Raw genomic sequence first — 26,365 nt, forward strand, 5'->3', positions numbered from 1 at the left:
ATCTTTGTGTTTTATTAACTATGTTTGTAGTGTTCTATGCTTATGTTGAAACATAACATGAATCGGATGTATGCTTATGTTCAAGGAATCAGATGTATGCTTTTGTTGAATATGTTATGTTTTATGAATCGAATTAAGTTTGTTTGTTGAATATGTTCTGTTTTATGAATCAGACTAAGTTTGTTAGTTGAATATATTCTGTTTTATGAATCAGGTCGACCAAGAAGGTTATCTCCGTGACAGTCCCTCCATGTTCCCATGAAGCGTAAAGGACAAGTCTATGACAGTCCCTCCATGTTCCCGTGAAGCCATTGTACTTTACCACATATTGCTTACAATTTTTGTGTACCACATATTGTCAAGTTCGTGACACAAATATCTCATGTACTCACACATTTTTTGTACTTCTACCACAAGTTTAAAGTTTCTTTTTATACCACATATTATTTACAATGTTTGTGTACCACACATTTTTTGTACTCAAGCTATCATCTTTTTCTATATAATGATCAACCCTTCATAACAATACATATCACAAGCATTTTCCTATTACTCTCAAAACCAACAAAAAAAATTCCTTCTCTTTAGTTTCCTTTTTTTTACAATGGCTTCTTCTTCCCATTATTCTTCCCAAAATGATGTTGATGACATACTTGATGAATGTTTTAATCAAACATGCGATCAAATCACCAATCATGTATGGTAAAATCTTCTTACTCCACCAATCCAAAGTCAACCACCACCTAAACCAAGAAAAAAGCGAATTCACATTGAAAGGAATCGAGAAGTCGGAGCTGAGCACTTGTGGAATGATTATTTCAGTGAGGATGCTACTTACCCTCCCAACATGTTCCGTCGCCGTTTTAGAATGAACAAGTCATTATTCATTCGTATTGTGGAGAAGCTTGCAAATGAAGTTCCCTATTTTCAACAAAGAAAAGATGCTACTGGAAGGTTGGGTCTATCTACATTGCAAAAGTGTACAACAGCAATTCGTATGATGGTATATGGTGCTGGAGCTGATGCGTTTGACGAATACCTCCGACTTTCTGAAACCGTGGCGCTATCATGCTTGGAAAATTTTACAAATGCAATCGTAAATTTATTTGGAGATGAGTACTTGAGAAGACCCACATCAGCAAATCTTCAAAGACTACTCGACATTGACGAGTTTCGCGGATTTCCCAGCATGATAGGAAGCATCGATTGTATGCATTGGGAGTGGAAGAATTGTCCCACCGCATGGAAAGGTCAATACACCCGCGGATCTGGAAAGCCCACAATCGTTTTAGAGGTGGTGGCTTCTTATGATCTCTGGATCTGGCATGCTTTCTTTGGACTACCAGGTACATTAAACGATATCAATATTCTTGACCGATCTCCAGTCTTTGATGATATTTTGCATGGTCGAGCTCCTAAAGTTAAATACAGTGTCAACAGACATGAGTATAAATTGGCTTACTATCTGACGGATGGTATTTATCCAAAATCGTCTACTTTTATCCAATCTATTCCACTACCACAAACTCCAAAAGCCTCTTTATTTGCAAGACAACAAGAAGCTGTGCGTAAAAATGTAGAGCGTGCTTTTGGAGGTTTGCAGGCTCGATTTGCCATAGTCAAAAACCCGGCTCTTATTTGGGATAAGGAAAAAATTGGGAAAATAATGAGAGCGTGTATCATACTACACAATATGATAGTAGAGGACGAACGAGATGGATACACTCTGTTTGATGAAACTGAATTCGCACAAATGGAGTCAAGTAGAGCTTCAGAAGTTGACTACACGCTTCCAACATCCAGGCCTTCATTTGTCTCTACTATGCTCAAGAATCGAAAGGATGTTCGTGATCGAGAAAAAAATAAATGCTTGCAAGATGATTTGATTGAGAATATTTGGGCAAAATTTGGAGCAAATCAGTATTAAAATTAATCATTCTCTCCATTTATGAATTGCATTTCTGTTGTAATATGTATTAATGTTTTTCTTATGTTTTGTATGTTTGAAAATTAATTAAAATGCAATATTTTCTAATTTTATAAAATCTTAAATGTTTACATATTTATACCACTTCTATTTTATTTAAAATTTTTAAATTTTCGAAAACAATATTTTCAAAAATAAGAGACCCAAAATAAGAACCTACCAATGGAAGAGAAAATTATATCTAAAAGATCATAAGTTCTTATATTCAAAACAATACACAATTAATTCATAAAAAAAATTTAACAACCCCCTTATAATATCCTGCCGATATTGATGCTCTTAGGCTCCACCCAAAAGCAAAAGAAAGCAATATACACAAATTAGTTTCTGTTTAAATTAAAACTCTACAAATCTCTGATATTACCCTATTTTATACTCGCAATAAGAATAATGGAAGACACGGAAGATACAGATGTGGTGTACGGTCAAATAGTGAGATTGTACAGAATAATATTTAAATAATTATAGCTTGTAGAAAGTTAAATTATCGCAAGGCTGAAGATATATACGACCTTGGAATCAAATCTTTAATTATTTCTTGACTGGGGTTGTCATCTTGAGCCAGCCAGTAGTTTAGTTCTTAAATCAAGAACCATAACCTTATAAGATAGGACCACATTGTGATATATAATTATAATCATACAGAAAGATAGAACCATGATGGTATTTTTCCACAGCTTTTTTCGTTTTTATTTTTACAATATAGTACTACTATATAACAAAAGAGTACCGTTGATTAGTTCAATATGTGCAAATATAAAATTTACGAATATTCTTTTATTCTTGTTTAATGACGTGGCGACTATGACTAAACAGGTGATTAACTATATTATCAAATATATATCAATGGAATATAAGAGTGATTAAGAAGAATAAACAAATTTTTATAAAGATTGCCCGTAATGGATTCCACTACACCACTAATCCCCTTTTTAATAGAAAGGAAGTACACAACATTATTTTCGTAGACTTTATAATTTAAATAAATGATTATAAATGGTTATAAATAGGTTATACATAAGTTATATATTATTAATCCATATATTAATTGGTTACAAGTTGATAGTTTATATATTAATAGTAACAAATAAAACATTAATTGTAACCGAAAATCTTAAACGGGACATTCCAAATCTCACCAAACACCTTCCAAGCTTTTAATATAAATCAATGTCTTTAAAACCGGACCAGAAGGTGAACCGGAAGTGTTTTGGGTCACTGGGTCAACAAGTCGGACCGATTGAATTACAGATCAATTAGTTTATTAGTTTGATTACATTTTATGAATATAACATCTACTTTTCTATAAATATATGAATAAAACATACATAATTAAGTACTAAACAACTAAAATTAAACTTTTAAATGATTAGATAAAATAACTAACTGATTCTTTTATAAATAACAACATTTATTTATAATTTGGTTTAAGTTTAAAGTGTGACCAACATAAAATATTTTAATTTGAGACTGACTATCCGGTCCGACCCGCCGGTTCAACCACCGGTTCATGGGTTTTAGCGGGTTTTTTCTGGTTTTTTGCGGGTTTTATTTGTTAGATTTTTAGAGGGTACCCGGACCGGAATACCTATCGGGTTGTGGTTGGATCGAACCGACCGGCCGGTCCGGTCCTGGTTAAAAAATATTGATATAAATCATTCAGATCTCCATTCACCAAAATACATCTCTCATATTCATACAAAAAAAAATAACTATCGTTTCTCAGTTTACAATGCTAAACCGTCTTATAAGTTATATTTTATTTTAAAATTATAATACAGATAAAATGAATTTTAACCCGTGCTTTAGCACGGATCCAAATCTAGTCAAGTATGTTAAACAAGAAAAATAATAAACAAATGTATAGTTATTTATTCCAATCCATGGGTTGATATTCACTTTGAATGATGTTCGGATGTTCCTAATCCTATTTATTTATTTAATTTTGCTCTATGAACCTTTTTGTGTTTAAATACTTTCAACTTGAGAGAATATCCGTAATCAGCTAATTAAAAAATTAGTCACTGACTTAGAAAAGATATTCAAAATTTTCACCCAAAAACAAAAAAATGACGATCAAATTTGGCATGAAAATCCATGCATGGTCAGGATAAGAATCTTTGTGAAAATTATTTGATTCCGTTAAAAATCTTCTTATTATGGTAATCTCATCCTCTTCTTGCCTTTTCTAGAAATTATGTTTCTATACTCTTTAATTAATTAAAAATATTTGGTGATGAAATTCGATTCTTATTTCAAATCTCTCCTCTCTGCCTTGCAAAGGATTTGTCCGTACAGTCGTTTTGCACTGTTTAAGAAAAGTTATTTAAGATAGAATTGAATCAATTGATAATTACTTTACCCTCCTCAAGATTCAATGGTTTATGTTAAAACTAGTTTAAGAAAAGTGAGACTAATACGAATCCGATCAATAACAGTATATAGTTTTTGAGTTTGTAACGCGTTCACATATTTTTAATCAACGATGCGTAATAATATTTTGTAATAGCTAGTGTTTCGTGATGCAAAATACACTAACATTTCGTATGCCTTGTGTTATTTGTTTAACTAGAGAAACATTCACTATATTTTTGAGTGGTATAACAATACAACTATACATAAATCAAAACTCAATAATACATTTTATTTTTTTTTGAACAAAGAAACTCAATAATAGTTTTGTGATTCTTTTCGCGTCGGTAAATGAAGAAAAATGAGTAAGACAAGTCAGCATTAGACACGTGTCAGTCAAGAATACGACATAACAGCGTGGCAATTTCTCTAACTCTGACGTGTCCGTATGTAGGGACCACTTTCTCGACACTTCGGCATGGCTTCTCCACTTTTTTTCTTCTCACTCTTTTCCACCACTCTCATTTTAACCGCGCGTGTCATCTACACTATATATCTCTCTCTCTCTCATTAATCATTCCCCGGTTAATTTTTATTTAACGTTACAAAATTATAATCATGCACTCTAAAAAAATCCGTAAGCATGATTTGTTATTGTGTTCATATAGTTTCAGGGATTTTAAATTTACTGTGAGAGCTTTATATAAAGCGCGTGAAGAAGAAGAAGAAAGAAAAAAAAGTGTAGAAAAATGAATGAACACGCGCTTGAGGCTTGACTCAGGGGGCACGTGCTAACATAACTAACACGACTCCCAAGACGCTCGTCCGATAAAGAGAAGTCATGGCTGTGGCCTGTGGCCTTGTGCGAGTGTGGGTCTAAGCCATTGATGTGGGGTCCTCTCCTAATTACCATCAATGGCACATTGTGTAATATTATGACTCCATTCCTATATTATTAAAAAAAAAAAAAATTAAAAATCTGGCTGGGGTACAATAGAGAAGCCGACACGTTTGCCTGCCACGATCCAGACATACGAAGAAAAAAATAGACGATGTGGGTTAACGGCACCGTCAAGTCTTAACGGCAACGGTCTCAGTTATAGTACATATAAAGGCTTTGTGCTTCACGCGCTTTCGTGTAGGTAGTAGTATAGTAGTAGGAGGGTTAGGCTTATTTAATTACATACACAATCGTCATTATCGGACGGCTGAGATTGGCCCTCTCCGTTTTTAATGCACCGTACGTTCTTTTAGAAAACTAAAAAAGTAAAATTTAAGCACGGTTAAATTAAAATTAATGTAATTAATTATGGTTAAATTAATTTGAAGATCAACTGATAACGTCGTGACTGACGACGATTCGTTTGCCTTTGAATATACATTAAATTTTTGTTTTTGGTAACAAAATCGAGTTTCCTTTTAAGCGGTGACATGATAAATAAAATTAAAATAAATAAAAGGTAACAAATTTAGAAAAATAGGGAGATTCAACTGAAGTTACTGTAGGGTGAGAAATGACAGGTCTCCAGGATCTGAACTAAAGAGAGAGAACTAGTATCTCTTCTCTTTATATATATATAGAGAGAGAGAGAGAGTGTGTGAATATATATGTATTGCGCCTGATACCGTGAAACTTCTTCAAAAAAGGAAGCAGCTTTGGTTTGCTGCAGATCGAGGTTAGGTATGGAGAAGAAGTAAATAAAAACTAAAAAACGGCGAGAAGTTTGTGATTGTTGAGGCAAAACAACACGGAATCTGAGAGAGAAGAGGAGAAGACAAAAAGAGAGAGAGAGAGAGAGAGAGAGATCGGTTTCGTGGCTGAAGGAGAGATTGTTTTTTAATTATTCTCTCAATCAATACGGACATAACCGTCCGTTGTGTTGTTGTGTGTCCTTTGTTTTATAAAGCAAATAAAGTTTTGCTTTTTATTTTTGGGGTTGCTCCATTGATGGGCCTTTTCTTTCTTCTCTCTCGTGTTTCTTTCATGGGGTGGGGGGGGGGGGGGGGGGGTTTAGTTAAAAGACTAGTGTTTACTGCGTGTGCCTGAAAGGTTTTTTTGTTTTCTTTCTTCTACTGCTCTCTCATCTGGGGTTCTTCTTCAATGGCGAGTGTTGAAAGTGATGATGATTTCAGAACTTCATTGTCAAGTGAGTAAGAGGCAGATGATACTTGAGAGAAAATTTTCAATTTTTTTTTGTTTTGTTTTGAGTTTTAACGGTGACTCTGTTTTGGGGTTTTGCTGTATAGAATCAAAATCAGCTTTGTAAAAGTTTCAAATTTTTTCTCGGGAAACGAGCTTTAAAAGAAAAAGCAAAAAAACCCACTTCGTTATCTCTCTATAAGCTTCAAAGTTTACATTTTTTTTGGTTTTTGTTAATGGTTTTTGCCGCGGAAATGTGACTGGTTAGGGTTTGTTTGTTTGATGTTAGGGTCTTATGAGGATCAACTATACACAGAGCTATGGAAAGCTTGTGCAGGTCCATTAGTTGAAGTTCCTCGTGCTGAAGAACGAGTTTTCTACTTCCCTCAGGGTCACATGGAACAAGTAATTCATTCACCCCCTAAACAAATTTCATTTCTTTTCTTTTTTTACTTCCAATTTTGTTTTTTTACATCTAAATTCTGGATTTTTTTTGTTGTTGCAGCTTGTGGCTTCTACTAATCAGGGAATCAAATCAGAAGAAATTCCTAAATTTATATTTCCTCCAAAGATACTTTGTCGAGTTCTTAATGTCACATTGAAGGCGGGGCATGAGACTGATGAAGTTTACGCTCAGATCACATTAAAACCAGAGGAACATGTAACTTCTTCTTTACCCAAACCAAAAAAGGAAAAAAAATTTTGGGGTGGGATTAGTATTGATTGACTCAGTTTGTTGTGTTATATGCAGCAAATTGAACCCACAAGTCTTGATCCACCTCTGGTTGAACCAGCTAAGCAAATGTTCCATTCGTTTGTTAAGATTTTAACGGCTTCAGATACAAGCACTCATGGTGGATTCTCTGTTCTTCGTAAACACGCCACTGAATGCTTGCCTGCCTTGGTATATATTATTCTTGCTTATAAAAGTCTTCTCAATTAAAGATTCTGTGGTTTGATGTCTCACTCAAATTTACACTGTTTAGGATATGACTCAAGCTACTCCTACTCAAGAACTTGTGACTAGAGATCTTCATGGCTTTGAGTGGAGGTTTAAGCATATTTTCAGAGGTATTCACACTAATCTTTAGTATCTTTTGTTTTTTTTTGGTTTGAGACTAAACGAGTCATGAGGGTTGTTTGGGGTTTAGGACAACCTAGGAGACATTTGCTTACAACGGGTTGGAGTACATTTGTATCCTCGAAAAGACTTGTAGCTGGAGATGCGTTCGTGTTCTTGAGGTACTTCTCAAACTGAAATTGAGTCTGAAACTTCACTGGTCGTGTTTTAGCTTCATGGATTTAATGTAATGCCTTTGTGTTTTCAGGGGTGAGAATGGAGATTTACGGGTTGGAGTGAGGCGATTAGCTCGACATCAAAGCACGATGCCTACTTCGGTTATCTCAAGTCAGAGCATGCATTTGGGAGTTCTTGCTACAGCTTCTCATGCTGTGGGTTCAAAAACAATGTTTGTTGTGTTTTACAAGCCTAGGTATATTATTTCTTTCGATCATTTTGCTTTATTTACACATAGATTGTTTACGAGTCGTTAGGTTGAAGAAAAGTTTTCTGTCTTTGCAGGATAAGCCAATTCATAGTTGGTGTGAACAAGTATATGGAAGCTATAAAGCATGGCTTTTCTCTTGGTACACGATTCAGAATGAGATTTGAAGGAGAAGAGTCTCCTGAGAGAATGTATGTACTCATTTCTTCTGATCATTCTTTTACAGTGTTCTTTGATTCTGAAATCTGGAGCGTCTTCAGATTTACAGGTACGATTGTGGGAACTGGTGATCTATCTTCAGAGTGGCCAGCTTCTAAATGGAGGTCATTGCAGGTTCAGTTAACCATTCCTCGTTCTTTAACTTAACCGGTTTACTTGTTACATGATCTTTATATAACGTTCTGTCTCCCCCTCTTTCTTAGGTGCAATGGGATGAGCCAACAACAGTTCAGAGACCAGACAAAGTCTCACCATGGGAGATCGAGCCTTTCTTGCCAACATCCCCAATTACAACCCCTGCTCAACAACCACAATCGAAATGCAAGAGGTCAAGACCCATCGAGCCATCGGTTATAACACCAGCTCCACCTAGTTTCTTGTACAGCTTCCCTCAGAGCCAAGATCCTGCCAATGCATCCCTTCAACTGTTCCAAGATCCATCACTTGAGAGAAGTTCAGGTGGATACTCCTCGAACAACAGCCTCATAGCCGAGACTCCTCCTCCTCCAACGAGTGGTTGCTATAGGTTGTTTGGATTTGATCTCCCAAGCAATCCCCCTGCTCCAATCTTTTCAGACAAACAACTAAACGATACTTATGGAACTGCCAAGTGTCAAGAACCCATCACTCCAACCTCAAAGAACGAGCAGAAGAAGCAGCAAACATCCAAAAGTCGAACTAAAGTAATCAATCTCTAACACTTTCAAAAATCTCATAATAGAATAACAACAATGTTTTGCAAAACTGATATTTCTATGAATCTTTGGGATTGGAAAGGTGCAAATGCAAGGGATTGCGGTTGGCCGTGCGGTTGATTTAACGCTGTTGAAGTCATACGATGAATTGATAAAGGAGCTTGAGAGGATGTTTGAGATTCAAGGACAGCTTCGTCCTCGAGACAAATGGGTCGTTGTCTTCACAGATGATGAAGGTGATATGATGCTTGCTGGAGATGATCCATGGAAGTAAGTAAACCAGTTTCCTTGTTTAGCTCCTCAAACCAACTAATGTGAACTAAACCGGAACTGGTTTAACATGTGATTAGTTTAATCTCTTTCTCTCTTTACCTTACGATGTATAATATGTCCTGTTTTGTGTATGTGAAATTGTGCAGTGAGTTTTGCAAGATGGCCAAGAAGATATTTATATATTCCAGCGATGAAGTTAAGAAGATGACAACAAAACGGAAGCTTTCTTCGTCGTTAGAGAATGAAGAATGATGTTAATCATCGAAGTAGGTGGTGAGGGTTTAGCTGTTAATTAAGGTTTAGTCCGGCGACGTCGTTTTTAGTACGTAAGGTTCCATAGAGACTCGGTCTGTGTATATAAAGTCTCTTCTTTCTTTTCATGTCAATTTTTTCGGTTGGCGATTTTAAATATTTCGGTTTTGGGACAGTGGTTGATGGGTCGGTTCACATCTTTATGTACTTTGTTGTGTTCCATAACCATTCAATTTTTCAAAACCAAGTATGTACATCAGTTAGTTATGGGTTCGAAGATTCTAGTGATCAAATTAATTGAAAATATAAACTCGCTCAAACTGAAAGCGTGGAAATCGATTATAGAGAAACAAGGGATCGACCCGCATATACGTGCGGAATTAATTTCAAAAACTAATTTTGATAATCGGTTTGTGAACATACTTTTCTTAGGAATTATATTAACTTGTTTTAATTTGACTTAGACAAAAAGAATGATTTAATCAATTTTTGGTATCAGTAAAAAGTAAAGATAACTACAATAAAATATAGTAAGAAAAATATGGCAAGTTTATTCAGGACAAAAAAACCCGTCCCGTCCTATCATAATGGATATAAAACCATTAAACCCCGTTAAAGACAAACACAAATCTTTTAAGGATGAAAATAATTCGTGTTTCCTTTCATCATGTCTCATTTTGTCATATACGCGTTTTCAAATGCATTTCGCATGAAACAGTGCATTTCTAATATGGGAAACATTTTGTATTCCTTAAAAATATGACAAACCGAAAACAAAAATTTCTGAAATATTGTTTCGGACAAAAACAATATAATATACAGTATATAGTATATTTATATACCATATGTCGTAGTAAAAATATCACAAGACTAATGACTTCTTTTTTCTTATTACTTTATATTTGATTTATTTATATAATATTACATTTCTTTTAGTTTTGTTTTTAAGTATTAAAAAATATCATTTTATGTATTTTATTTTTATAATTTTTATCACTTTATAATTTTTATTTATTTTTATTATTTAAGATTCGATCAAATTAATTGAAAATATAAACTCGCTGAAACTGAAAACGTGGAAATCGATTATAGAGAAATATAATAAAATAAACAGAACCTACACTAAACATTAAATTTAATTTATTGTTCATATGAGGAACTGAGGAAGCATCATATCGTTCTCTATCAAGTTCTTCCTTTAGTCGAACTTTAAATTTCCAACCTTATTATAATTGCAGCGGATTTTTCTTTAACAAAATTCAGATTTCGAAAGAAATAAATTTTATTTTTAGTTTGATTAAAACCATATATGAAGTATAATTAATAATACTTTCGTTAATAATTGTCTATATCTTCGTTTAATTTAGATTTGACTTATGAAGAAAAAAACCAATACAAATTTGTCAAACTTAAGTGTTGGTTTGGTGGTCAAAACAGTTTTGTAGGGAGAGAGAGAGCCGACTAAACCTAAAACCAGCCGCCGCCCTTCTAGATCTGATTTTCGTTTGCCCTCTCCGATGACCGGCGCTCCTCGCCGCAGCCGTGAGAGGGTCCCCAGTATTTTCCTTTTCGTTTAGTTGATGTCTCCTTCGATTCGTCTTAGCTCTGGTGGTTAAGTAGAGAAGAGTTTCGTCAGGCTGTGATGGTGGTTCTTCTCGGCGAGCTCTAGAGGCATGGCAGGTGGTCAGCTTCTCCAGAGAGAGTTGTCTGGTTGGGCTTCCGGATCTGTAGATCTTCTGGTTGCTCTGTCTTAGAAAGGGATTTGCGAATCTGTGACCTTTTGTCTCGCTCCAGCTCTTTGGTCCGGTAAACCGACTATCCTGCCTTTCTTCTTTGCTGTTTTGCTAGGTTTAGATGGAATCGATTTGGTTGTTTCAATTAGTAGGCTAGTTCAGGCTGGTTCAGAGTTAGAGATGGTGTCTTTACCTTTTCTTCTTCTCCCACGGTATGGGATGTGGAAAAGGCAATATCTTCCCGGAATTAGTTGATTAGGTTTCGTTTTGTCTCTTAACTGTTTTGGATAGAAGCTGAGGTTCCTGTTTTATGCTTGTTGATGAGCAAACGAATCCTCGTCGTGGTGATTGTCAAGCCTACAAGTTCTTATGTGTCCTTTAGAGTTCTCTTTGAGTTCATTCTGGTTCGATCTTCTGCTGTCCTTGATTGTGATTGGTGGTACCCAGTGTGGACTGTTCGCTCCTTGTCTCTGCTTTTCAGATATGATTGATATCTGGTCCTATGGGTTTTGCTTCTACCTAGGTGCAAAAAAAGTCGCCTTGTATACGACGTCGCCGTATCCGGAAGAAAGTGTGAAGAACTTAGAGTGGTTCTATCTTTGCGGATTATGAAGATTAGCGTAGGAGTTCTGTTACTTTTAGGTAGTTTCTTAGAGGAGGAATGGATTTTCGAAGGTTGGCCGAGGGCATCTTCGATTTGTACAAGCAAAGGATCTCTTGAAGTTAGCATTCCTTGTTGGGTTTGGTTTAATCCCTCTTTATGAGGTTTTCGTTTTGGTATGTTTCTGTTATGGGTTTCTCCTTCGATCTCTGTATTAGTCATGTATTTGCAGTTGTTAGCTTCCCTTACATAGGGTTTTAGACTCCGGGGATATCTTGTTCTTCCGCCGGCTTTAGACTTCGGGGATATTATGTTTTTCCTCCGGTTTAGTTTGTAATCCTAAGTTGTAATGGTTCCAATTATAAAATTCTAGATGACAAAAAAAAAAAAAAAGTGTTGGTTTGGTGGTTATGTACTACTGTAGACTGTTGTAGACTATGATGGAGCAACTGTTTTACTTGCTCAGAACAATAAAACCTTGGAGCTATCGTATACAAAACATCTCTACTTAATTGAGGAAAAACATGTTAAAGAACACTCGTACTCAAATAATATTATACGAGATACAACTATTATATTCCCTTAACATACAATCAAACAAAATCTTATAATCGTTATACATTAAAAACTAATAGGTGACAGAAAACAAAATTAAATAAGGTGTTGTAGTTGTAGTTGTATTATATACCATACTATACATGCGAATTTATTCTGACTAATTTTCCTCAACAACAATAAGGCTATGGTTTGACTTTCAGTTCGAGCAATGGTTGCATAGTAGTCTAGTCGACAAATACTAAATTATCGAGCGTTGGATGTTCAATGACAATTACATACATTTAATCCTTTGTCTTCTTTTTAATTCTTCCTACGAATCATTAAGCAGAAAACAAGAACGATATAGAGATCAACAAGGAAGACGATATGGGGATTGACGAAGAGAATAAGGAGGCGATGATCACATCGAAACTTCAACATATCTTAGCCGCGAAATCGAGAAGGCTACAGTACATGTCATCACCATTAGTAAACCACGTGTCAGCGTCGTCACACTTGTCGTCGTCGTCTCCGAACCCTGATGATGTCTCATTCTCTCGAGCTTCGGTTCCTTTCTCATGGGAAGAAGAACCTGGCAAGCCTAAACACCGTATTCGTCATCCTTCTTACTCCAAGTGTCTTGATTTGCCTCCGAGAATGCTCCTTCCTGGTGACTTTACCAAAATGCACCTGGCAGAGAAACATCGTCGCCGTCTCGCGGGGTGGAAACGATGGTTCCGGTGGAAGAAAGAGAGTGACGATGGTGAAGGTTATGTGGCCGGAAAGAGTAGATTTGTCTATCAATCGGATGATGAAGATGAAGATGATATGAAGACGTACACAAGAAGAACTGGAGGTCTCCACTGTTTCTCTTACGTCACTAGTTGTTACTTCTCGGTAAAATTACCTTTTTATATAGTTCATTCACTCTTATGCCTTAAAATGTTGCCCTGTCTTGCCTCAGAAGAAACCATAGATTTTCCATATGTGTTGTTTGTTTTGCAGGAAGTTCCATGGAAGAACAATAAGCTACAAAAATATTGCTTTTGAGTTTTGAGAGACGTTTTTTACTTTTTATAAATACCAGTGGTTAATAATATTAATACAGTACGTCGTCTTTATATACTTGTAACAAATACTATCGAGACTCGAGTTATGGGCTTTTCTGGACCTAATGTAATCGCCACGATATCATAATGTAGTTATCGAATAAAACGAATTACTTCTATATTCTATGGTGATCGGAGCTGGATTCAATTGTATAAAATTTTAATATAATATGATATCTCTCACATGGAAGATAGAATGTTGCTAAAAAGGTAATGTGGAGCATAGATAATGGAGAAATTAGTGGCTAGGATGCGATCTTACTTCCATATGCGATAATCATTACATCAAATGGTCCTACAAATTATTTCTTTTGTATAAAGAGTTTCGAAATCTGATGGCTAAAATTTTCAAACTAACTGTTTGTGTTTTCATTCGTGTATACACATTTTGTCAGTTTTTGAAAACAAAAAGCAATTTCACAACTGTTGAGTGAATCGTTTGTTTGATGAAGCTGTTCCCTGTTGGAGGTTTAACCGGTTCAAATTCGTTGATTCCTTTATACCAAATTAGTTGGTGGAATTCTTGACCAAAAATTATATGCTGTTAAGCCCAATTAAATTAATGGGCCATATATTAGAAAAGGCCGGAGAATGGATCAACGGAAGCTTCTTCTAGGTGAACGATTTGGTAGAACACGTGGACCGTGGTAGGTCGTTCAAGACTGAAGAAAACGGCAGACAAGGTAAAGCTAGAATAACAAAACGACAAGAGAAGTGGAGATGATAGATTGGGTAGGAAAAGACAGTTGTCAACATCTTAAAAAATAACAGTCTCTTAGATTTCAAAAAAGCTAATCACGCCCCAAAAATGGGTTCCACCATCATCCTTTTTGTCGCTTCCTGTCGGTCCTGATCCCAATTCTTTTCCAACCCCTCATCTTTTGACTATATACATAAATAACCGTTTTACTTTCTTTTGTTAATGTTAGACCCAAAAATTCTATAATTGTATCGATGTGAATGTTAGTTATAAATAATAAACGTATAAGTTCTAACCGGTTAATATTTGTATGCTTAAGTAACTAGTACTGTTTAGTTAGATTCCACAACGGTCATCTGATTACATGAATGTGATTTTAATCATTCTTAGTACGTAAAGGAAGTTGCACGTTGGGTAATTAACGTTTTAATAACACGTGATTTTAATATCTTAAGGATGATTACCATTTATAAACGAAAAAGCTATATATATAACATAGTATAAGTCGTGCAGTATTGTTTGTTTGATGAAAAGTTTCTTTGGTTTCTTATAATTGGCCTCGATTTTCAGTTTATGTGCTTTTACAAAGTTTTTTATTTTAGTTATCTGATTAACGCGACATTTGTTGTGTAGCTTTGCCGATTTAAGAATAAAATCGTATTAACTTTATGAAGCCATGTGTGGTGTCATGTATAGTGGTCCTTTCACGAAGAAAAAAGCAGATCACAATTCAAATAAAGGGTGAAAATTTTGGTGTACCTTTTTCTTCGTCGAAACAAAATAATTAAAATAAGAGAAAGCATTATTTGCGTCCGAAGAATACTCCATATTCCTGTAAATACAGTCAACATATATATTGTACTTTATATAAAGTTAGAAATAAAAAACGTTATATGTTTTATCGACCATATTAAGTCACAACTTTATCATAGATTAATCAGTAATTAGAATTTCAAGTTCACCACCGAATTTCGTAACCTAATCTACATATAAAAGATAAAATATCGAGTAATTATGATATCTATGTGGATCTTGAAATTGCCAAGGTATGACGGATCGTAACCCAACATATAATATTAATTACAAAATGGGTGGGCGGGAATAGTATACAACTCATAATTCCACTCACATTTTGTATTATTATGATATGAAAATAAATCAACATGCATAAGATAATATATTCATCTGTATATTATCGTATCAAAGATTTATTTGAAAATATATACAGTATCATCTTTGAAAACATAATTTACACACATGGTTTAGTCTTTAGTGACACATTTCAGTCGCAAATCATGAAATGACAAGTGATTCAAACAAATTTTAAACACCACTATGCGTATAACACTGTAATTGAGCCAACCAATTCGTTAAATAGTGTAATCAATATTTTAGCCAGATATTTTTTTCCTTTAAAAATATATAAAAGAGGGACCAGAAAAGAACCAGAGAGGGAGGCCATGAGACATTATTATCACTAGTCAAAAACAACAAACCCTCCTTTTGCTTTTTTCATGTAAATTATTATTATATTTCAATTTTGCAGGTTTCTTCTCTTCTTCTTCTTCTTCTTCATCTTGGCTGCTTTCTTTCATCATCCATAAAGTGAAAGCTAACGCATAGAGCCATATCGTCCCAAAAAAAGCAAAAGTCCAAAAGAAAAACCATCTCCAAAAACATTCTCTCTTTGTTCTTTACTAGCTCTTTAGTTTCTCTTTTCTCTCTCTCTCTGCCTTTCTCTTTGTCGAAGCTCATGGATGCTACGAAGTGGACGCAGGTACGTAAAAAGGATCTCTCTTAATTGCTATATCTGTTTGTTTCTTCTCTCTAACTCTTACTTCTCTCTCTCTCTATCTCTCTCTTTATATCTCTACGCACATATAAATATATACATGTTTGTATATGCATGTATGTATGATGCAAGTTTTTGTTATGATGCGTCTTGGTTTATATATATATATATATACAGTTTTATATCTAGATCATGTTTATATATGATGGGTTTTAATTTGGACTTTTATATATGAAAAATGCATGGGGAATTTTAATTTCCGTTTGAAATTTTCCCAAGTTAAGGGACTTTTGTTCTTTATAAGTTCACCTTTTCATGTGACTAATTTTATAAATTCTGATAACTTATGGATAAAAAGGTATGATTTGTTAGTTACCTTTTGTTCTTGGTGCTCTGGTCATAACATTTTTTTCTTAAATTGTAATTTAATTAGTCTCCTTTTCTTGAATTATCTTTTCTTTTTTAACGTACCAATTATTTAACCTTTTGAAAACCTAGTATACATATATATATATACATGTATATTTATGTTCGTTTGAGTATATTAGTGCTTCAATTTAATTGATCTCATGGCGAGAATCAAGACTCCGTTTTGCTTGTGGTCTATAGTTTTGGCATGGTTAGTGATTAATTAAGGACTATCTTAATTTTTAGGGGTTTCAAGAAATGATAAACGTAAAACCAATGGAGCAAATGATTTCTAACGTCACCAACAACAACACATCACAGCAACAGCCAACATTCATCGCCACTAACACAAGGCCAAACGCCACCGCATCCAACGGTGGTTCCGGGGGAAATAACAACAGCACGGCCACGACGATGGAAACTAGAAAGGCGAGGCCACAAGAGAAAGTAAACTGTCCGAGATGCAACTCAACTAACACAAAGTTCTGTTATTACAACAACTACAGTCTCACGCAACCAAGATACTTCTGCAAAGGTTGTCGAAGGTATTGGACCGAAGGTGGCTCTCTCCGTAACGTCCCTGTCGGAGGTAGCTCAAGAAAAAACAAGAGATCCTCAACACATTTAGCTTCACCTTCCAATCCCAAGCTTCCAGATCTAAACCCACCGATTCTTTTCTCAAGCCAGATCCCTAATAAGTCAAAAGATCTCAGCTTGCTATCTTTCCCGGTCATGCAAGATCATCATCATGGTATGTCTCATTTTCTTCAAGTCCCCAAGTTAGAGAACAACAATACTTCATCCTCAATCTATGCTTCATCATCTCCTGTATCAGCTCTCGAGCTTCTAAGATCTAATGGAGTCTCTTCAAGAGGCATGAACACGTTCTTGCCTGGTCAAATGATGGATTCGAACTCAGTCCTTTACTCATCTTTAGGGTTTCCAACAATGCCTGATTACAAACAGAGTAATAATAACCTTTCATTCTCCATTGATCATCATCAAGGGATTGGACATAACACCATCAACAATAACCAAAGAGCTCAAGATAATAATGATGACATGAATGGAGCAAGTAGGGCTTTGTTCCCTTTTCCAGACATGAAAGAGCTTTCAAGCACAAACCAAGAGAAGGGTCATGGTAATAATACATATTGGAGTGGAATGTTCAGTAATACAGGAGGATCTTCGTGGTGAAAAAAAAAAGGTTAAAAAGAGATCTTGGTTTTCTTTCTCTTTTTCACCTTTTACCTCCTTTTTTAATTATATTTTTTACTTTGATGATCTTTTGTTTTTCTCACATGGGGTACTTTAGTTAAAGTTGTCAGAACTTAGTTTACAGAATGTCTTTTTATTCCTTTTTTCTGGGGTTTTTCCTTTTGTTTTAGTATTTCATAATTGGGTTGATGGTAATTTATATTTTTAGTAATCGATCATATAGGGTCTACGTTCATGAGGAGTGCCAAGGGATATGAGTAGGGTAGAAGAATAAGTGAATACGAGGGCTTCATGTGTAATCAGTGAAATCTGTATTCATCATTTCTTCTATTTAATTTCGAGAAGTATTTGTGTAAACATATTCCGATCTATATTTTAAATTGTGTAAACCTAAAATTTTATACATTTTCTCCTTGAGTATTTTCTGTATTTGCAGCTTTTAGACTTTTATATATTTACCATCCAGTGTTGTCACTTGTCATTGTGAGTAACACCTAATATATTACTTATCACCGTTAAGAAGTGAATTGTTTTTACACAGGTTTATAAACGGTATTAGTGGAGTCTGACAGAAACAAAAATTATGGTAGTATAGTTTAATATGTTGATACCGACGGATTTCATAATTAGATAACTTACAGATGAATTACAAATTATATGATGGTGTAATACAACAGTGTGACACAGTTCCATAAAGGCACACTAATTTGTTAGTGAATTATTCAAAAAGTTATATAGTTTGTTATTTCAGATAACTATTCTACTTATTTTTAAACACAGTTAATGTTTAAAACAGCACGGAAACACTAAAATAAAATCCCTACAACTAAAATTAAAATATAGTACTTAATTAACAAACTAACGTTCCTACCAAAAAAAAAAAAAAAAACTAATGTAGTTTATCAAACGTGCCAAATCTGTCAAAATATGAAAATAAAAAAAAAATCTATAGAAAAATATGTGTATTATTTATTTTCGCCAATAATTTTTACTTTTCTTTGTCAATTAGTAATTAATTAGAAATTAAACGATTATCAGCCTAAAACTATTGATGTCATATTATATATGCAGATAAAAATAAAGATGATCGGAATCATTATCCACGAATAGTCATGATTATCAAATCCCAAAGCATCGTATTTTGGGGACACTAATATAAATATACTTATAGAGCTCCTTAGCTTTTTGACTTTTGTGCCCGTGCGTGAACGTAGCAATGTTTATCTTCTTTCATGTGAATATTTAGTTACTTGGAAAGGTGTTAAATAATTTATATGATTATGTACAAACTAGCTAGATAATTTGTTATGAAAACTTACATTAGAATTTGTGAACATTCCTTTTTAATCAAAAATATACTAGCTAGAACGATAATTATTTTTGCTTTTAAAAAGATAGTTTTCTAATCATTTTAAACTAAGAAGTTTTATTTTATTTTATATAGCAAACACCCACTAAGATTCGGGAGACGACGGCACGGTTTCCTTGAATTCTCGTTATTACCAGATTTACCGCAATGTCACATTCCACTCGACATTATTGTTTCCTTTCTTTAGTATATAAATATAAGAATAATAATTAAACCATACCTTCACGGTTCATTCACCTAATCCGCTAATTAATCTTCTTCCAATTAGTAGGAAAAAAAATGTATTTCAGTTGATTCATTCATATACTGTATATACACAATTATCGTAGGTTATGCAATCTAGGTAACGACATACTATCGGCATACCGCATACATTTTGAAGCAAAAATTACACTTTGACCTCTCTTTTTTTAATCCACGAATGCGATTAATGTTAGTTTACATATGATTAAGTTTCCAAATAAAAAGTGTCTATATATTATTTAATAAACAAACGTAAACTATGGTACGTATTACGTATATATTTGTGTCGGAATAGGAAATGTAATTATGTAAATACTGAGTATGAACACATGATGATTAGTAGCTGGCTTGAAATGCGGAAGTAGATGCCCACTTTATAGTGCCCGCCAACCAAACATGAAATTTTCATTGGGGTTTGTGCGTTGTGTTTTTGATTATTTATTTGCTGGACTATACTGTATTTGAATAATATACTCTCTTTCTTTGTTCACCATTTAATTATTAAAATCAAACGCGATATTCTCCTAGTCTATAAGAAATCTAGATTTATCAGCGCGTATGGTCGCTTTATTCACAAAAATAATTTAAGAAGAAAACAATAACGCAACGGATCGATGTCATGGAGTCAACTTCATTTATATAAAATTAATATAGAAAAGCTGTTGTTATCTTCAGGCCAAAGAAATCGAAGGAATAAAAAGACATATCTCATAAAAAAATTAAAATCAGTCAATATACGAATTAACTAATGGAAAAGTTTAAAAGACGAATTAACTACACACTGATTCTCAATCGCTTTTTTTCTTTTGCTTTTCAGATCATAAATTTCACATAATGACGAATCAAAAGAATTATTAGTACATGAACCAAGTACTAATCAACCAAATCGTAAGCGCAATCAAATTCAAAGCAAGGCTTTCAGCTTATCTCTGATAATATCTCCAACTCTAAAGGATTAATTAATAGTCACACCATAGCACAAGATCATAGCCCATAAAAGTACTTTCAAACTTGTATCATGCAATTCAAAACACGACATAGCAAAATCTAGCCTTCTACTACTTGTCACAGACATTCTTGGTAGCTTCTGTTTCTTAGTTGTACTATCTTCTTCATGGTCTTCCTCTTGGGACTGGAGAGCGACTGTTCAATCAGAAAACATTACAGGGACATCAATGAGAGAGTTGTGGAGTAAAAAAGAGTAAGAAGCCAAAGCCATTGTTAATTTTTACCTTCTGTAACGGTCATAACCAGGACTCCTTTGTCTACCATAATCCGAACTCCTACGTCCATAATCTGGACTCCTGCGTCTTTCATAAGCTGCTGGACCTTTGTACCTGTCGTACTCTGGGCTTCGAGGACGACCATACTCTGGACTTGGACGCCTACCATAATCAGGGCTTGGACGCCTACGGTACACAGGACTACGAGATCTTCTCGGGCTACGACCACCGCCATATCGATCATTTCTTTCATCACCACCCTTCGCATACTCCACAGTGACAACCCTATCCAATATTTCGCTGAGGAAACAAAGGCGGTTTTTTTGGTGAGGCAAACATATTGGATGTTTGGCAGAAAAAAAAACGTAACAAGAGAAAAGTGTTGTTATTACCTTTTATTAGTAGCTTCAAGGGCTTTTGTGGCATCTTCTTGTGTTTCAAACTGAACGAATGAGAAGTTGCGCCTGATACGCACATTAACGACCTTACCATAGGGTTCAAAGTGCTTTTCAATGTCGTGCTCTTTTGTTCTTATGGGGTCAAAGTTAATGACAAACAGTGTATTCGTAGCCCTAGGCTTCTGATATAAAGCAGCCTTGCTATCACCACGAGACCTGGTACGTTCACCCTGAAAACCGGAATAAACTTAAGCAGTATTCCTAAATTCCATGAGGCAAAGTGAAAGCTTCAAATCAAAAGCATTAAAAAAAAAAGGAATACCTTTGCCCACTCGACTGATAACCTGCGTTTCTCATATCCAAAAGGAAAATTGTCAAGCTTGCGAATTGCGTCTTCAGCATCACGTTCATCCTCAAAGTACACAAAAGCAAATCCTGCAACCAAAAGAAGAAACATACAAGAATCACAAAATGCAACACAGATAGTGACAATCCTCCAGTCCATTAACCTGCAATGCTATAAAGATCAGCCAACAGAGCAAATCTTGTCCCCCCCCCCCCCCTAGAAAATAACTAAATAGATATACAACACCTGCATATATGTGAAGGCTGGTTGTACATGATGAGATGTAGAGTCGTTCCATGATGTAGTAGAAAAATCAAGATTTGTAGCATAACAACGGATTAAAAAAACACCAGTTTTCAAAAAAAAACAATTCTGAATCATTTGCTAGGCATGCTGAGTGTAGGAGTTCAGATAAGGCCAATGGCATGAGCAAAGGCATGATGGATTCAATAGACTTCCATCTGAACCATCGGTATAGACAAGACAAATTCCAAAGTATCTCAAGAATCATCCAAGATTGGTAGGCACAACATGATAAAGGCAGGCATGAAAATGTAGAAATTGTATATTGCAGGAAGAAGTAGAAGAAGAAGAAGAAGAAGAAGAGTGGCAATTTCTTGTTCCTTTCGAAGAAATGTTCCTGCGACCAAATAAACACTCAATACAAAGGCTCCTCTACTCGATTAAAACCCCTAAATCTTTAACAACTATACTAAACCTGAAAACAAAGGCTAGAATCCTAGTTGAACAAGATAATCACACTAAATCTTCATAACAAGTATACACTAAAACCTGATAACAAAGCCTAGAATCAGAGTCACCGGCGCAGAAATTAGAAGACACTATACCAGTTTTCATGTCAACTCGGTCGACTCTCCCATACTTTCCGAACAATTTTTCCAATTCCGACTGGCGAGTTTCGTACTCGAAATTGCCGACGAACACTGGCTTCATCTTTTCACCTCAATCCGCAAAGTCCTAACGAGAGATCCAATAACACGAAAATTAGAAAGAGATAGTCTAGATGAGAAGGTAGACCGATAAGAGCAAGTAGAATCATCGGAAATTTTTTTTTTACCTTGGAAGAAGCAAACCCTAGACGACGACGACGACGACGACGACACTCGGCGAAGAAAAAGCAGAGTCTCTTGGTTGACTTAAAAAAAACCCCCAACATGCTATCAGGGTTAAATTCGGAATTTCAATAATTATAATGGGCCTTATCTAGGATCTCGTATTAAAAGTACATCCATAATTTTAGAAAGCCCAACCGACTTTTCGTAGGCCCGTTATATATAAGTAATTTTTGTGTAGTATTTGTCAACACACTGTTACAAAAACATGTGAAATTGATGTAGCGTCCAGTTTTGTGACACGTGCAGCGTCCACAGAGTTCTCTTATCTGTTTGGTTTTTGCGGTCCTTGTTACTTGGCTCTTTTGCAATATCTCTCTTGTCTCAAGTTTGCGAGAGAGAGAGAGAGAGAGTGAGTATGGCGACCACACTTCATTGTCTCTCCACACTTCATCTTCTTCCTCGCTCCCACCACCCTAAAACCCTAAACTCTCTCAAACCAATCACCAAATCACAACCATGCAAAATCCCAGATATACTCTCCAGTCCCGATGCTCTCCAACTCCTTAAATCTTCCTCTCTCCCTCTCGCAGTCGTCGCATTGCCTTTATTCGTCGATCCACAGGTAAGTTTCAACATCTTTTTCCCCAGTAGTAGTAGTTTCACATTTTAACAAAACAGCCCATAATTCAAGATTTCTCTGTTTTAAAAAAGGATGCGGCAGCAGTTGGAGGAGAGTTTGGGATTTTGGAAGGAAGATCATTTGCGTTGATACACCCAATCGTGATGGGAGGTTTGTTCGCGTACACTCTATGGGTTGGTTACTTAGGTTGGCAATGGAGACGTGTCCGCACCATACAGAGTGAGATTAGTGATCTCAAGAAACAGCTTAAACCAACTCCTGTTTCTCCTGATGGATCCACAGCCGTTGATTCTTCTTCGTCTCCTCCTTCTGAGACTGAGCTTCAGATCAAACTGCTGACGGAAGAGAGGAAAGAGTTGGTCAAAGGGTCTTATCGAGACAAACACTTTGACGCTGGCTCTGTTTTGCTAGGCTTTGGTGTTTTGGAATCTGTCTTTGGTGGGCTTAACACTTATCTTCGTACCGGTAAACTCTTCCCCGGTCCTCATCTTTACGCCGGTGCAGGTACCTTAACCAAATCTCTCGTTTGTATATTTTTCACATTCTGTGACTGATAGTACTGAACAAAATTGTATGATCTTGGAATATGCATAGAAAGGTTACCAAAATTGATGTTTGGTTTGATGTGGTTTAAGTTTTGATCCGAATTTTTGGTATTCAATAGTGTCGTTTATATTTGTCTAGTATGTGTATAGAAGTAGTGAGATTTGAGTTGATGGGTCGGTGCTGGTGGCAGGAATAACGGTGCTATGGGCTGCGGCGGCGGCATTGGTGCCGGCGATGCAAAAGGGGAACGAGACAGCGAGGAGTCTACACATAGCGTTGAACACGGTGAATGTTCTTCTTTTCATTTGGCAAATCCCAACAGGTTTTGATATCGTTCTTAAGGTCTTTGAGTTCACTAAATGGCCATAGATCCCATATTTTGGGGGATGTGTTATTATGAGTCTTGACTCGATTATATATGCAACTTTTTTCCTTGAGGTTTGTAAATGATGGATTGTAAAAATCATGCAAATTAGAATGTTAGAATAATGGTGGAACATGGTTCAGTAATACTCTTTCTTTCACATGGTACTGTTTAAGAGTTTTTGTAATGATTTTTATGTACAAGGAATCTAGTCATTTTGTTAAACATGTTGAAAATATTATTTTCATTATGTTCGTTTAGAATGACATCTTACTATGTTTGCTTTTAATCTGGCTACAATTGATTTACCGCAAAACAAAACACAAAACAGGGATATTTACTAATAAGATTGGGAGTTGTCATGGTCGAATTTGTGAGATCCAAAATTCGTGTTTTGCTTATTAAGTTTGGCATCAACTGTATTCACTCCAAAACTTCTAAAAGTTCGGTTTTATATTTTCAATTCAGGAAAGCCAATACAGAAAGAAAATAAATATTATGCCTCGTTGAGCTGCAATGAACAAATAAAGAGTATCTACCAATCATATATATAAACATACAAATAAATAAATAAAATGCTTCAATATATCTACAATTGATGATACTAGTCGTGAATTGTGGTTTTCAAAGCTGCATCTGATACCTTCCTGTTCACATTGTTTTATTTTTTCTTTTCTTGTAATTATGTCATAACACGACGACGCCTATAAATATAAAACGACCCTAAGCTATACCTAAATCCAACACCATTGCTTTTAATCTTTATAATTTATCAAATCAAATAGCATAATTTACAAAAACCAACTAATGTCGAACCGTCGATCAGGTCGTTCCTGGTACCGTCTCTCTAGCATCGTTCGACCCACAGCATACTCATCACGCGACCCATCCTCTCCCAACTACGTCAGCGAACAACCACTGTCTCCGACTGCTTCACCTTCACTTCCTCCGCCACCAAGATCTCCACCAAAGGTAGTCCGAGAGGCTAAACCGAGTCCAGTTCTATCGCCACGGCCGTCTATAAACTACGAATCACCTAAGCGAAGGCACGAACGCGAGACCACTAATCAGAAAATACTTACATTTTCGGACAATACAAACCTCGTGCATGGACCAAAAAAGGAACAACAACGCGACGATAAACCGTCTCTGGCTGCTCCACATTCACCTCCTCCGCCGCCTCGATCTCCACCAAATGAAGTCAGAGAGACTAAACCGAGTCCGGGTTTATTGTCACGGTCTATAAAATATGAACCACCTAAGGAACAAGAACAACAATCCTCGTATATGGACAAACCAAGGAACAACAACAACAACATGATGATGTCTCCGGCTGCACAACCTTCACATCCGCCGCCTCAAATGATGTCCCCGCCATTACGTCCTCCGTCGCCAGAGGAAATCCAAGAGGCTAAACCGACTCTGGTTACGTCGTCACCTTCCTTAAATCACGAACCACCTAAGCCTAGACAGGAGCGCAAGAACACTCATCAGAAAAGCATACTTACATTATCGGAGAAAACAGAGATCGTACACGGACCAAAAGAAACGTTATTTCCTGAGTCTGATGATGACGTCATAATGGGCACACAAAGCGTCATAACTATTTCAGGTGAAAACAAAGGAGCTGTGATGGAGATACTACGGTCATCGAACAAGACACGTGGACCATTTTTATTTAATAACGACGCCAAGAAAAGTGCGGAGGAAAACTCAAAATCAAAGTCAAAGTCAAAGTCAAAGTCAAAGAACCAAAACAATAATGGTGAAAGTCGTTTCGTGAACAGTAATGTTCAGATCATAAACGGCTCAGTCGTTTACAACTCGTCGGAGATTCATCATGATCCCGGCGTTCATCTTAGCCTTTGCCGGGAACCTAGCTCCGGCAATGGTTTTATAAACAAGGACCATGGAAATGGCTACACCAGCTCAATCAACTAAACAATGAACAAATACTAAATTAAATAATTTAAACGGTGATTACTATTGAAAATAAGCTATATGATTGTGTCAAATAATACTGGACTTTAATATTTACTTCTTAATGTTTATCAGTTTGATCTAAAACTTTGTAAATAAATGTGATAGTGTTTACGTAACTACGTTGATGGCCTAGACTGTTTATCAACTCTCGTTCAAGCCCAATTTCTGCTTATACACATAACACATAAGTCGGTTTTTGTAGATACTTGGACTCAAAGCAAACAAAATTGTCTTACAAGATTTGGTTTTGGTCTATTGTCATACAAGATTTGGTTTTGGTCTAGGAATACTTATGTGGGCATTATATTTTTCTACGATCACTTTTATTGAGAAACATACATGACGTCATTATGAAGACCTCTCTCAGCAACCAGTGAAGATGCTTCGACCATAAAAAGTTTCTTTATAGATACTTTGTCTACTTTTAAGATCTCTCTATATTGTATATACGATTAAACCATAATTTTTCCAAATCTTGTCATATTTTGTTCTTTCCTAATGCTTATGTGCCTGCTTCTCACTGGATCGAAAATATCACCACCCTTTAATAATTCATGTGTCACAGTCTTTGTAATATATAAATATAAATTCTGTAACTCTTATTATAATTATTTTATGTTCGACCACATACTTTGAAAGTGTTTCAGTCAAATATC

General features: G+C 35.6%; 5 protein-coding genes and 1 long non-coding RNA gene across 9 annotated transcripts; 5 read left to right on the top strand and 1 right to left on the bottom strand.

Annotated features, from left to right (window-relative positions):
• Window positions 1-5,785: 5,785 nt before the first annotated feature.
• LOC104749146 (auxin response factor 18-like) lies at window positions 5,786-9,666 on the top strand. 2 transcript variants are annotated; one of them, XM_010470724.3, is made up of 12 exons: window positions 5,786-6,486; window positions 6,769-6,884; window positions 6,985-7,140; window positions 7,231-7,383; window positions 7,466-7,550; window positions 7,631-7,721; window positions 7,808-7,972; window positions 8,062-8,175; window positions 8,245-8,317; window positions 8,407-8,886; window positions 8,981-9,168; window positions 9,318-9,666. In XM_010470724.3, the coding sequence occupies exons 1-12, from the start codon at window positions 6,441-6,443 to the stop codon at window positions 9,421-9,423; spliced, it is 1,773 nt and encodes a 590-aa protein (XP_010469026.1). In that variant the 5' UTR covers window positions 5,786-6,440; the 3' UTR covers window positions 9,424-9,666. The 2 variants fall into 2 exon arrangements, with proteins under 2 accessions (XP_010469026.1, XP_019093933.1); XM_019238388.2 differs by having other exon boundaries at window positions 5,913-6,486; window positions 8,062-8,317.
• A 944-nt stretch (window positions 9,667-10,610) lies between these two features.
• On the top strand, window positions 10,611-12,256 carry LOC109129698 (uncharacterized). The gene is made up of 2 exons (XR_002036014.2): window positions 10,611-11,229; window positions 11,638-12,256. It is a non-coding gene; the product is annotated as an uncharacterized LOC109129698 (long non-coding RNA).
• Window positions 12,257-12,560: 304 nt separating this feature from the next.
• On the top strand, window positions 12,561-13,522 carry LOC104753207 (uncharacterized). The gene is made up of 2 exons (XM_010475495.3): window positions 12,561-13,191; window positions 13,300-13,522. The coding sequence occupies exons 1-2, from the start codon at window positions 12,682-12,684 to the stop codon at window positions 13,342-13,344; spliced, it is 555 nt and encodes a 184-aa protein (XP_010473797.2). The 5' UTR covers window positions 12,561-12,681; the 3' UTR covers window positions 13,345-13,522.
• A 2,028-nt stretch (window positions 13,523-15,550) lies between these two features.
• On the top strand, window positions 15,551-17,926 carry LOC104749147 (dof zinc finger protein DOF3.7-like). 2 transcript variants are annotated; one of them, XM_010470728.3, is made up of 3 exons: window positions 15,551-15,880; window positions 16,550-17,054; window positions 17,139-17,926. In XM_010470728.3, exons 1-3 carry the CDS (start codon window positions 15,857-15,859, stop codon window positions 17,498-17,500), a joined length of 891 nt encoding a protein of 296 aa, XP_010469030.1. In that variant the 5' UTR covers window positions 15,551-15,856; the 3' UTR covers window positions 17,501-17,926. The 2 variants fall into 2 exon arrangements, with proteins under 2 accessions (XP_010469030.1, XP_010469027.1); XM_010470725.3 differs by having other exon boundaries at window positions 15,554-15,880; window positions 16,550-17,926.
• A 2,110-nt stretch (window positions 17,927-20,036) lies between these two features.
• On the bottom strand, window positions 20,037-22,275 carry LOC104749148 (serine/arginine-rich splicing factor RS31). Of its 2 annotated transcripts, none has more exons than XM_010470729.3 (6): window positions 22,179-22,275; window positions 21,949-22,078; window positions 21,077-21,189; window positions 20,749-20,984; window positions 20,366-20,656; window positions 20,037-20,276 (listed from the first exon to the last, which is right to left on the bottom strand). In XM_010470729.3, the coding sequence occupies exons 2-6, from the start codon at window positions 22,052-22,054 to the stop codon at window positions 20,246-20,248; spliced, it is 777 nt and encodes a 258-aa protein (XP_010469031.1). In that variant the 5' UTR covers window positions 22,055-22,078; window positions 22,179-22,275; the 3' UTR covers window positions 20,037-20,245. The 2 variants fall into 2 exon arrangements, with proteins under 2 accessions (XP_010469031.1, XP_087347740.1); XM_087491614.1 differs by having other exon boundaries at window positions 21,347-22,078; window positions 22,179-22,259.
• Window positions 22,276-22,457: 182 nt separating this feature from the next.
• LOC104749149 (uncharacterized) lies at window positions 22,458-23,951 on the top strand. Its single transcript, XM_010470730.3, has 3 exons — window positions 22,458-22,798; window positions 22,888-23,320; window positions 23,553-23,951. Exons 1-3 carry the CDS (start codon window positions 22,592-22,594, stop codon window positions 23,729-23,731), a joined length of 819 nt encoding a protein of 272 aa, XP_010469032.2. The 5' UTR covers window positions 22,458-22,591; the 3' UTR covers window positions 23,732-23,951.
• Window positions 23,952-26,365: the final 2,414 nt, after the last annotated feature.

This window comes from Camelina sativa, chromosome 16, assembly GCF_030686135.1.
Source record: "Camelina sativa cultivar CO46 ecotype springtype chromosome 16, ASM3068613v1".
NCBI lineage: Eukaryota > Viridiplantae > Streptophyta > Magnoliopsida > Brassicales > Brassicaceae > Camelina > Camelina sativa.

Excerpts from the sequence above, each read along its gene's own strand:
- LOC104749146 (XM_019238388.2), top strand. The coding sequence starts at position 6,441 with ATGGCGAGTGTTGAAAGTGATGATGATTTCAGAACTTCATTGTCAA. Across the intron at positions 6,885-6,984 it reads CTCAGGGTCACATGGAACAA|CTTGTGGCTTCTACTAATCA; the intron begins GTAATTCATTCA and ends TTGTTGTTGCAG. Across the intron at positions 7,722-7,807 it reads GATGCGTTCGTGTTCTTGAG|GGGTGAGAATGGAGATTTAC; the intron begins GTACTTCTCAAA and ends TTGTGTTTTCAG.
- LOC104749149 (XM_010470730.3), top strand. The coding sequence starts at position 22,592 with ATGGCGACCACACTTCATTGTCTCTCCACACTTCATCTTCTTCCTCGC. Across the intron at positions 22,799-22,887 it reads CTTTATTCGTCGATCCACAG|GATGCGGCAGCAGTTGGAGG; the intron begins GTAAGTTTCAAC and ends GTTTTAAAAAAG. Across the intron at positions 23,321-23,552 it reads TCATCTTTACGCCGGTGCAG|GAATAACGGTGCTATGGGCT; the intron begins GTACCTTAACCA and ends TGCTGGTGGCAG.
- LOC104753207 (XM_010475495.3), top strand. The coding sequence starts at position 12,682 with ATGGGGATTGACGAAGAGAATAAGGAGGCGATGATCACATCGAAACTT. Across the intron at positions 13,192-13,299 it reads TCACTAGTTGTTACTTCTCG|GAAGTTCCATGGAAGAACAA; the intron begins GTAAAATTACCT and ends TTTGTTTTGCAG.
- LOC104749147 (XM_010470725.3), top strand. The coding sequence starts at position 15,857 with ATGGATGCTACGAAGTGGACGCAG. Across the intron at positions 15,881-16,549 it reads ATGCTACGAAGTGGACGCAG|GGGTTTCAAGAAATGATAAA; the intron begins GTACGTAAAAAG and ends CTTAATTTTTAG.
- LOC104749148 (XM_010470729.3), bottom strand. The coding sequence starts at position 22,054 with ATGAAGCCAGTGTTCGTCGGCAATTTCGAGTACGAAACTCGCCAGTCG. Across the intron at positions 21,190-21,948 it reads CCGAGTTGACATGAAAACTG|GATTTGCTTTTGTGTACTTT; the intron begins GTATAGTGTCTT and ends TTTTGGTTGCAG. Across the intron at positions 20,985-21,076 it reads TATCAGTCGAGTGGGCAAAG|GGTGAACGTACCAGGTCTCG; the intron begins GTATTCCTTTTT and ends TCCGGTTTTCAG.